Below are 12167 nucleotides of genomic sequence, written 5' to 3'. Positions count from 1 at the left end.
GTCTCGTGCTGAATAACAGAATCTATTCTTGCTGTGTTTTACAACGTGCTGCTTGTAGGCCTTTCAAGTTTCTTTGTGCTTAATTTTAGAGGAGTGATTTGAAACTGACAAAACAACCACACCCGTTGATATATTGTAGTCTGTTTACAACGAACTACAAATAATACACATTGGAAGCGACTGTGTATGTCAAAGTTAACACCCAAATTAAGCCTCTTTTTCAGAGTATCCAACAACTTCTGAATATAACATGAATACAAGTTCATTTTACACTAATTGACAGCTAATACTGGTCAAAAGCTACTTCGAATTTTCCATTTTAGTTCACAAAAGTCTTTTGCTATTAATGCATTCACTGCCAGACGATGTGGAAAAATGTGTACACTCCAGTGCCAGGGTTTTTGTCATTGTCACTTGAATTCCAGGACCCACAGAATATTGAGTTTTACAGATAAACATCCAATGCACCGTAATAAACCGTAGACTGTCTTGTTTCATCAGAAAAAAAAACTAGTTAATTCCTAAATTATATGGTTCTGGAGTTACATGAGCTTGAAATGAGGGTGGCTGTCAAAAATACAATGCAATACATACATATTGTGTTTATATAACGCTTTAACAACAGCTGAAGCTGGAACAAAGCGCTAACATACAAAAAAAGGAAAAACCGCCGCCTTGTGGAAAAGAAAAAAACATTGCGAGAGGCAATGGCCAACGCTTTATCGGCACCCAAACATGAAAAAACAAAACCTGAACAAATTCGGGAATGGCGCTCTACGTTATATTTTCAATTCCGGAATAAATTTGTGAATTAGTTAATCCTGGTCAAAAGATACTTCAAACCTCCGTTTTAGTTCACAAAAAAATCTGTTTCTATTCACAGTTTGATACTGGAAATGGATTGTTTCTCCTTCTATTATTTCCCATGGGATTTAGTTTTTTCCAAAGCCAAACAAATCTGAGATAAATGACTATCCAGGAACTGATTGTGTTACATAAACAAAAACAAGACACAGAAGCGGACTTCCAAATGGTGTGCTTAATTAAAGAAAGCATTGACGTGTTAGTTCTGCCCTCATTACTTTTTATCTCTGCTGGCTCCATTTGTGCCACTCCATCATCTCCAGCTCCCACTGCCTCACGGTTTCTCTCTTTCACCTCACCTTCCATTTTGCCCTCTCCTTCCCCCCCGTTCCAAAAACCCACCTCCACGCTCTCACCCCTGACCCGGCTGACCTGACCCTGTTGACACCTCAAACTCGCCTGACTGTTCATGGGAATCTGTGTCATATGTGAGCACATGTAAACATACTGAGAACACATCAGAAACCACAAGGAGCCTTAAAGGGTGGGATTAAAAAAACATGGATACAAAGTTTATAAAAACAAAGGCGTCGACCATGCAAACTAATGCAAACACATACGTAGAAAGAAACATGCTGGGTTGAAAAGTTAAGTAGACAGATTTTTCATTCCTGGGAAAGCTGAATACCCCCACCCCTCTTCACCACAGGAGGGGTTAGGGAAATTTCACTCATCTCTATTACAAACATACGTAGTTTTGCTCAATATCTATCAGCTTCGGAGGGAAGAAAAGATCTCTTTGTCTTTTCTGACAGTGATTCCATTGGTCAAATTTGAGATGAGAGTGTCCCACTCCAATCTCGATGGCAAAATGTGTATCTGATGTCAAGGAGTAAGTCAAAAAAACTTATTTGCCAAATCAGGTAGGCTCTCTGTCGTACAGTAGTGGTCCATCGATGAAAAGGTTTCTTCAGCCATCATCTGTAGTTCTTTGAAGATGTCGGACGTTTTGCTCCTCATCTGAAGAGCTTCGTCAGCGAGCAAAAATTTTGCTGGTAGGCCGGCCCTATTTATATCCCTAATGGACAGAGGTGGCGGTGCCAGACCTCTGCTCTGATAGGTCGCTGCTCTAACGATGGGGGTGCAGTGGACTACTCCCTGAAGCTAATCTGATTACTTCTTTTGTTCTGTAGTTTTGTCGAATTCCAGGACCCACAGAATATCGAGTTTTCATAGTTTTGTCAGAACAAAGGTAATCAGATTAGCTTCAGGGAGTATTCAACTGCTCCACCAGAGCAGGGACATATCAGAGCAGAGGACCTCTGACCAGAGCAGAGAACCTCTGTCCATTAGGGATAAATATATAGGCCCATAGTTACCAGCACAACTTTAGTTCACTGACGAAACTCTTCGGATGAGGAGCAAAACATCCGACACCTTCAAAGAAATACAGATATAATAATAATAATCCATTTCATTTCTAAGCGCCTTTCAAAAGTCTCAAGGTCACTTTACAGTCACAGACACTTTTTTCTGCGGGTGAGCAGGGGCAGCCACACGCGCCAGCCAGTAGATAGCCAACAGATAGCTACCTAGATAGTCAGCCACCCAGATAGCTATATAGCTAATAGATAGCTAAATAGATAGAAAGCCTGCCAGCCAGTTAGTAGATAGCTAATAGATCGCCAATAGATAGCTACCAAATTGCTAGCCACCTAGATAGCCATGTAGCCAATAGAAAGCTAAGTAGAGAGAAAGCTAGCTAGCCAGGTAGTAGATAGCTAATAGATAGCTAGCCAGATAGCTAGATAGTCATATAGCCAATAGACAGCTAAATAGAGAGAAAGCTAGCTAGCCAGCTAGTAGATAGCTATTATATAGCCAACGGATAGCTGCCCAGATAGCCAGTCACCCAGATAGCTATATAGCTAACAGACAGCTAAATAGATAGAAAGCCTGCCAGTCAGCTAGTAGATAGCTAATAGATAGCCAATAGATAGCTACCAAATTGCTAGCCACCTAGATAGCCATGTAGCCAATAGAAAGCTAAGTAGAGAGAAAGCTAGCTAGCCAGCTAGTAGATAGCTAATACATAGCTTGGCAGATAGATCGCCAGCTAGATAGTCATATAGACAATAGAAAGCTAAATAGAGAGAAAGCTAGCTAGCCAGCTAGTAGATAGCTATTAAATAGCCAACGGATAGCTGCCCACATAGCCAGTCACCCAGATAGCTATATAGCTAACAGATAGCTAAATAGATAGAAAGCCTGCCAGCCAGCTAGTAGATAGCTAATAGATAACCAATAGATGGCTACCAGATTGCTAGCCACCTAAATAGCCCTATAGCCAATAGATGACGACTGAAGAAACCTTTTCATCCATCCGACCTAATGTTTCAGTCTGCCCCATCTCATCGGACAAGACGGCGCAGTGACGTGGAAAGTGGCAAAATGTCAAAAAGCAATAACTTTGCTTATTTTTGTCAATCCGGCTGAAAGTCCACTTTACTATCTCTTTTATCCCTGACCAAATGTAATGACTGCCATCTCATCTTAGAACCTACACACATACACTTTACTGAATTAAATCTTCTCTGCAACTCCTCTTATACCCCCCATTACCTTTGCATCCCGCTCACGTAGAAAATCCCTCTCTTTCTTTTCTTGTTTTTCCCCTCTTTTCTTTCTCTTTTTTTCCTCCTTTCACATTCAAATCCCATCTTTGCTTTTTATGCTATGACAAAGGGGAGGCTCCGTGAACCAACCATGGCAACGGCCCCCTTCATTTTGCCTGACCCCTCGCCACCCATTCCCAATCAAGGCTTTCCCTGAACCCCACCCGACCCCTTTCAACTCTGGTTACGTCTTATCTCTCGATAGGCAAAGAAACCTCCAAATGACTTTCCATGTGGAACTTATACTATTGCTTTTGGATGACATTCCGGACACTCACCAGGCACCATCCATCCATTTCCTATACAGCTTATCCTCACGAGGGTTGTGCTACAGCCAATTTCTGCCGACTTCTGGCACGAGGCAGGATACATGACTGATCACCCGCCAATTCCATGACATATGTACACAGTATAACGTCCCACACACATTCATACTGAAGTACGATTTACATTTTTCAACGAAACTAATGTGTATGATGGATGGCGGAATACCTACGAAAGCCTAAAAACATACAAACTACACATGAAAGAAAAGGACCAGATTCAAACCCTCAACCTCAAAACTGTGACGCAAACAAGCCAATGACTCATTGAGATTGCTCTCATCACAAAGCTACTGAGAAATGAAGGAGTGCATTTTGCCTTGTTGCTACAATAATAATTACATTTATAAGCGCCTTTCAAAACTCTCAAGGTCACTTTACAGTCACAGGATAAGTTTTTTTTATGTGGGTGAGCAGCGGCAGCCACACGTGCCAGCGTCCCCTCACAATAACTCAAATAGATAGAAAGCGAGCTAGCTAATCGAAAACCAATTGATAGCTAATATATCGCTAATAGCTAGTCAGCTAGATAGCTAACAGCTAGCCACAAAGAGACTTTGTTGTTGTTGTGCAGTTTATCTTCCCAGTATCCACAATGCATATTTGGAAGTGAGAGTCACCGCTTGGAATTGAAACGGAATTACATGGGAAAGTAAACCTATCTCTTTTTTTTTGTCCAATGGATGCTACAGCTTCTTGTAGACTTTGAAATTTTCTTGTAGAGTATGTATGCATGTTTTGTGCATGACGTTTCTGATCTACTGGTGGAAGGACACTTTGATTCTCTCCTATTTCCTGTCAAGCTGCTTTCAACAACAAAACACATAAGCGAAAAGTGGTCAGGCTTTCACAACTGTGCTTAAGTTATGTCTTGTGTTTATTATTTTACTTTATGTCAAATGTTTTGTCAAGCGCTTTGTGACAGCTGCAGCTGTTGTAAAAGCGCGATATAAAACGGGATGTATTGTATCTTTGATGCATTTAAATCCGCTCATCATCCATTCTGCCTAATGGGAAAGGTTACAAATCAAGGAAAAAACTGTCACTTATGTGTTAAAGGCAAGCTCCATTAACTAGTAATTAACACTCGTGTAATATAGTAATCTATTACTGTTTTTCTCTATCATCACCTCTGCCTCCTGCTGTGAACTAGGGGCACTTAAGGTGTTAGGTTGGAGTTCAGGTCTATTGTCAACGTCATAACCATCCCCCCTTCACAAACACACACATTTTCCATGTCATTAGCTAGCCAAGTGACACTTTTATACTTTTACAGCTGCCCTCCTACAATTATGAGACAGCACAGTGTTGCAAAACGGTTATAAACACACAACATACAGGGCATCTTCTCACACCCTTGACCAATACCACACCATGACTGCTGACAGCATACGTGGATTTATGTTTTTAATCCGTGGAAAATCAAACAAATATAAATCTGTCGAGACGAGACAATAATTTCAGCGTTCACACAGTCAACAAGAAAGAAATGAAAACTGCCTGCCTTAAAAAAACTTCCAAATCTTAACTCATTCACTGCCAGACATGCAAAAATGTGCCCACTCCAGTGCCAGGGTTTTTGTCATTGTCACTCGAATTCCAGGACCCACAGAATATTGAGTTTTAGAACTACATAAACACTCAATGCAGCGTAAGAAAACTTAGACTGTCTTCTTTCATCAGAAAAAAGAGTTAATTCCTAAATTATATATGGATAGATACAGTAAAGTCCCGTTATATCGATATCGGTTATATCGATAGTACCGCTTATTACGATACTATTTCTATGAACGCAAGGAGAAAATTACATGCGCGCAGGGTCGGATATATCGATAGTCCCGGTTATATCGATATTTTTTCCGACTCCCGAGAATATCGATATAACGAGACTTTACTGTATATACAAAGTTATCTGAGCTTGAAATTAGGGCGGCTGTCCAAAATACAATGCAACACATACATACAGTATAGGTTTATATAGTGCTTTAACAACAGCTAAACCTGGAACAAAGCGCAACCATGGAAAAAAAGGGTAATTCTGCCCCCTTGTGGAATGGTAAAACATTGCCAGAGGCCATGGCCAGCGCTTTGTCGGCACCCAAACAAGAAAAAACTAAACCTGAACAAATCTACGTCATATTTTTAATTCCCGAATACATTCGTGAATGGCAGTGAATGAGTTAATTGTGTCAGTCTCAACATTAAAGACTCAACCTTGTTGTCTTTAATTTTCTAACCACTCAACCATTTGGAGAAGTTGGTCGACGTGCTGTACTGAAGTATTTTGTTGTTGTTAAGAACAAAGTTTGGCGGGGAAATCAGGACAAGGGCCAAGTCATGAACTGACTTTTGTCAGCTGCACTTGCTTTTGGGCCGCCTTCCAGCGTACCACTTTTATTCGACATATGCAAAAGCAAAGCCTGTGATCTAGAGAAAGCCCACGCAAAGGATTGTGTTCGGCGCCATTGTCAAAGTGCAAACGGGAGTGCGCCTGGACAAGGTAAACACGCTCCCACAGATACCACAGCGGCTTCAGTGACAACAATGGCTCTGTTGTGAAGGGCCTTAACCACCACACTGGCTTGGCTAGAAATGCTACAGGTAGAAAAACTCGCAGGGTCGCATGAGCTCTACTACTACGCTGATACACAATCTCACCCATCTAAAGTTATTTTACTCCCATGCTGAGGGCAGAGCGGGTTGGAGGGAATCCCAGACTTCTCCGTAGGAGGGTTTTATTAAGACAGAGGAGGTGGGATCGGCAGCCATTCTGTCTTTTCAACATGAACGCTCTCCAGGGGACATCAGTCGGAGTAGGTTGGAAAAAACGGCGCAGTTGGACCACACTCTGAATAACAAAGCATCTGAATCTGCAGTCACATGACTTTTTCTGGTACAAATCAATGTCATCTCATTTAAAGGACAGCCGACATCACTTTTTTGTTTCCTAACTGACATCAGAAAAACGTTTTATAGCATCTAAAATAGCCAAAACACGCAGTATGATATTTTTAGTCAAATGCAAAACACCAATAAAAATGACTTAAAGTGTCCAAAATCTGCAAAAAAATGAACCCGGAAGTGGCCAGTTTCAGAAGGTCCCGCCCCCTTGTTCGGGGTGTCACCCCAAGACGTCTTGCCTTGCTGGAGAATCAAAACAATGGCTTCAGATTCGGAGAATATGATTTCTTGTTACTCATCCAGTTCTGAATATCATTCAAATAGTTCTGAAGAGGAAAGCATACATGTTTGCAATCGATTAAAGAATGTATTCCGTGCCATTTTGAGGTACAGTAAAGTCTCGTTATATCGATATTCAAGGGAGTCCGAAAAAATATCGATATAACCGGGACTATCGATATATCCGACCCTGTTTGCATGTAATTTTCTCCGTGCGTGCATAGAAATAGTATCGATATAACCGGGACTATCGATATATCCGATATCGATATAACGAGACTTTACTGTATTTGGGTGTGGGAAATGTAGCGCCAAAAAGAGGCAGAACAGGGCGACAAAGCTCTGTGTAAGGAATTAATCAGCCTGTGGAAACGGGCTGATTAATTCCTTACACGGAGCTTTGTCGCCCTCTTCTGCCTCTTTTTGGTGCTACACGAAGTTTTCAGACCAAACAAGGTACAGCAAAATGCATTGACGTGATGGAAGGACTGCTACAATGTGTCCTTTTTTCGGTCAGGGGCGTTCCTTCAGTGACGTAACGTGAGGATTCGTCACCAACTCAAAAACAAGACTTCCGGAATATTCAGCATGAGTCTTAAAACGTAGAATATAGCTGTATCTGGAATCTTTGTAAAATACGCTCAGTAGAAGTCATTTGAAGCCATTTTACAAATTATGGACACAACTTGTCCGGAGACGTCGGTTGTCCTTTAAAGACTTTAAAGACGTATAACAAAGCTTCAGAGACAACACCTGGCGACTCTGATGTCCCTTTGTTTGTCCTTTGATTCACAACAAAGTGAGAAGGACAACCTCTCATCAACACAACAATCATTCTTGACCTCTAAAGTAAAGGCCAGGAGAAGTTGAACGATGAATACTGAGTCTTTGTGCGGGTGTTGGGAATGGGTGAAAAGTAATGTTTTGTTATTTGCCAAACAAACAATTACCATTTAGATTAAAGCAGTACAACAAAAGGCTTTGGAATCGCACTTAGCACAGAAATAAAAACAAACATTATCTTTACAGACAGCAAGACTAGAGATAAAATTGACATAAATGTCTCCACTGCGAGACTAATAAAGGTCAATCCAAATCATGGAGAAGTATTGACGTAAAAGCAATAATAGAATGGCAAAATATCTGCCAAGGTCAAACAGTCGGATCCAAACTAAACTGTATGCCTGCATCAACTCCTGAACAGCATGAGCTTACCATTAACATGATTAATGAATTAATTATTGACAACTTTTAAGTAAAATTAAGTAATCTGCAAAAAACTGAATGTGTTCTTGTACGAACTACCTCTGAAAAAAACCAATGTGTGATAAACCCTAACTTAGCATGGTGTGAATTTCTCCATTATGAGACTAATAAAGGTTAACTAATAAAGGTTAATCTAATCTTGTAAAAATGCATAGTTTAAAGGTTTGACTAAATGTTCTTAACTCATTCACTGCCAGACGTGCAAAAATGTGTCCACTCCAATGCCAGGGTTTATGTAATTGTCACTCAAATTCCAAGACCATCAGAATATTGAGTTCTAGGACTACATTAACATTCAATGCAGCGTAAGAGACATTTGACTCTCTTCTTTCATCAGAAAAAAAAGTGAATAAATTATATGGGGCCTGGAGTTATATAAACTTGAAATGAGGGTGGCTGTCCAAAATACAATGCAATACTCACATATAGGTTTTATATAGCGCTTTAAGAACAGCTGAAGCTGGAACAAAGTGCTAACATGGCGAAAGGGGAAATGCTGCCACCTTGTGGAAAGGAAAATACATTGCCAGAGGCTATAGCCAGCGCTTTATCGGCACCCAAGCATAAAAAAAAAACCCGAATGACGCTCTAAATCCTATTTTCAAATCCCGAATAAATTCGGGAATGGCAGTGAATGAGTTAATCTGTAAAATTCCTTGCAGAACAATCATTTGTGACCTCAGCAACTAAAATATGTGTATAATTCCTTTTAAGACACTGATTTGCAGGAAAATCAAGAAGATAAAACGCAGCAGGTTCAAATTTTTAATTCCCGAGCCAGTGAAAGCATATGATCGCATTCCTACTTTCTCTCTTTCCGTCTCACTTCATTCCAGGCATGAGAATGCTGCCAGCATAAATAGCGTCTCAACCTACACGGTTTCACCAAACTGCTTTTCACACTCACGCACAGCCTGAACTGTAGCAAACATCAGTAACAGATGACAAAACATCAATGAGTCAATGTTTGTTGCGCCCTTTTCAATGTGTATACTTTTGAAAACATTTTACAGTGTGAACCACACCTTCCATGAGCCATTTGTGTTTGCTTTACAGAATCAAGCCGTTCAAAAGTTTCATACACTGACACTATCCTCCATCTCAAAGCATCACTCCCAACCCGCTTTGGCCGCTCACCTTCAGGTTCCAGAGTAGGCTCCTCTTCCTTGGTGGCGGTTAGCGGTGGACGGGCTACGCTGACGGTCAATAAGGATAGCAGGACGGCAGCGAGCAGCCAGGCACACGAGGCCATCCCGTTAGAGGTGGCCAGTGCTCCCCATACCCCCCGTCTCCACTGCCCCCTGGACACTGATCCCATCTGACGGGGGCCACCCAATCATCAACTGCTGCCGGATTGGACTGTCAGGCACTGGAATTCACCCGATCACCTGGGCTGAGAACGGAATTAAGACAATGGTTAATAGAGCTCCGTTTTCTCTGTTTTTCACAGGTTCAGCTGTCTTGAAAGACAAAGACAGACATGTCAACTGTAGAAGGCTTTACAATATCACGCAAACAATCCGATTCTAAAGATGTGAATAAGCTGTGAAGTACCAGAAGTTAATACGCAGTCAACCTCAAATTCTATGCTTCATCAATGCAGAAAAATCAGCTTAGACAACTGCTATTCGCCATAGAGTAATCATCAAAATATTGTCGTTTAAGTTATTTGTTTCAAATTAAAACCTGACTTTTTTTTATCAGTGATCACAATCAACTTTGTTCTGAGGGTCCGTAAAGAGCGACCGACACCAGTTGATTGCTTCCGCAGAACTGTTTCTGTAAATCAACCGTAACATTCACATATATTATAACATTGGTGCAATTTAGCAGTCGGATTATGGCAGACATCAGATCTTAATTTACCTCCCCAAACTTCACAAATACAATATTTCGATTTTTTAATTTGTTTGTTTTCTTGACATTTATTTAACTGAATGGGCATTGCAATTAATGTCACGAAGATGAAGTAATTATTAATATAATAATTACATTAATAAATGTGCATTACTATACTATTCACCAAACTTCACTTTGGTAAAACGCAAAAAGATAAAAGCGTACAAAATAACACAAATTAATGTAAAAAATTAAAGAGTGGACTAGAAAGTACTTTCTAATAGTGTTTCTGTGCTTCGAACGTAAGCACCGTCTTCATTTAAAGCAGACTCTGAATGAAATATCTTGGCGCTGATTGAATTTCTATTGAGATTCAAATTAGTTGGCTTTTTCTCAATTGGTGGGGGTGTCATTCAGTGATTTAGGGGCCCCAAAGCAGTGGAGAAAAAAAACAAAAGCAACTGCAGTCACGGGATAATTGGCACCATAAAAGCAATGTAGAAAGTTAAGCATAGTAATAAATAACCAAGACCCAAGTTAATGGATTCTAAAGTAATGATGCAAAATGTTGTATAGTTCTTCGGCTTCTAAAATAAACAAGGATTGTTTTTTTTCTGTGGATTGGGGGGGGGTAAACATTCTTTCAGTGAAGTTCAATACAGAGTGTTTGCATGCATTTGTCAATACGTGTGATTGCATATTCTAAGGTGGGGTTGATGTGATTTTTTTTGCCCTGAAGATATACACCTTATCTTAAAACTTAAAATGTCAAAAGTTTTTGCATTGACATAGCAAGAGAATGGAATGTGCATGCAAACTTGAGTTGGATCGTAAACCGAAGAAACACTTACCAGAGTGGAGTTAAAATCGCAAAACTCTGTTTTGGCATTCAGGGATAAGGGAGGACAGAACATGAGCTCAATCCAAACGGAGGATTGTCTCCCAATTCCTAAACCCTCCGAAAAGAAATATGTCGTTTACTAATCCAATCTCAGATCAAATCGCAGAATATATTCCAAATCTGATTTGCGGAATACTGCGCTGCCATTCAAAGAAATCCTACGTTTTATCCGTGGAAGAGGGATGGGGGGGGGGGGTTAAAAAAAGGCAGTCAAGTCGCACCGAAACTTTCCTCCTCGTCACCAAGTTTCTTCTGCTCGGGCGCAACAACAATCCAGCTGTGCACTTGTCAACTCAAAAAGTCAGTCCGAGGTTGGATGTGAAATTAGGAGGTACAAGACCAAAAATGTCCGCTTGAAAATGGGTTAAAATCCATCGGTTAGTGTCCCCCTTTTCCTCTTTGCCGACACTCCACGCAGTGTTTTATGCAGACGCTTTGTCAGGTTTACTGGCTTTTTCTCCTCTTTACGTCTCCACACTGCTTTTCTCCCTCCTCCCAGCCACAAATGCCCCCCACCCCACCACCTCCCTCCCGCTGTAATTCGAGCTGCTTCCTGGCCGCAGTGCTTTTGGGCCTCGCCTCCCTCCGCCCATTCAACCATCCGAGCGTGTGAGATCGTCTTCAGCTCATTGAAAGCGAGACACGCGCCACGGTTGTAGCGCCCCCTAGTGAATAAAACGCGACATCTCACGGTCTGCAACAGACCATTGAATCCAAACTTGAACTAAGCCAAAACAGAGCTGGACCGCGTTTCCACGAGACCCTAAGCAGGATTCAAATTCGAGGCCCTGTAAAAGCTCATATTTATTTTAGATTATTCCTTTTCTAACGATAAATCCGTGCACACAACGGATATTTCAAACTGTAGCTTCATTAAGTCACCTCTATGCCACTCCCAGTTGACCCAGTGATAATCAGAATGAACATATATAATGAAGAATGAACGTTCCTTTTATGGCTTCACAATCACAACGAGACACATTAGAACTGAATTAAGACAATAACACACAAGAGGTTATCACTATCATAACATAACAAGAAGGATGATAATGATAGATAATAAATAACCAGTGGCGGGCCGTGGATTTTATTGCTAGGCCTTCAGTAGTGCTACATCTGAATCATTCCAGACTGAAGAAAGTGTGGTGTGATTTACTACTAAGTCCACTAGAGGGTAGC

The 12167-nt window shown here is 40.9% G+C and overlaps 1 protein-coding gene across 6 annotated transcripts in view; it reads right to left on the bottom strand.

Annotated features, from left to right (window-relative positions):
- fgfr2 (fibroblast growth factor receptor 2) overlaps positions 1-11470 on the bottom strand; it is a 46346-nt gene extending 34876 nt beyond the window's left edge. For 5 of the 6 annotated variants that reach the window (XM_089012810.1, XM_089012811.1, XM_089012812.1 and 2 more), the window contains exons 1-2: positions 10939-11469; positions 9386-9641 (exon numbers count right to left, since the gene is read on the bottom strand). In XM_089012810.1, coding sequence (XP_088868936.1) covers positions 9386-9566 — 181 coding nt within the window. In that variant the 5' untranslated portion in view covers positions 9567-9641; positions 10939-11469. Of the gene's footprint in view, positions 1-9385; positions 9642-10938 lie in introns of all 6 variants that reach the window. The other variant, XM_089012809.1, reaches the window with a different exon arrangement.
- Between the last annotated feature and the right edge of the window lie 697 nt (positions 11471-12167).

This window comes from Hippocampus bargibanti, linkage group LG13 (assembly GCF_051943395.1).
Source record: "Hippocampus bargibanti isolate YZ-2025 linkage group LG13, ASM5194339v1, whole genome shotgun sequence".
NCBI lineage: Eukaryota > Metazoa > Chordata > Actinopteri > Syngnathiformes > Syngnathidae > Hippocampus > Hippocampus bargibanti.
Note: the sequence above shows the minus strand (reverse complement) of the source record. Positions and strands in the feature narration are given on the sequence as shown.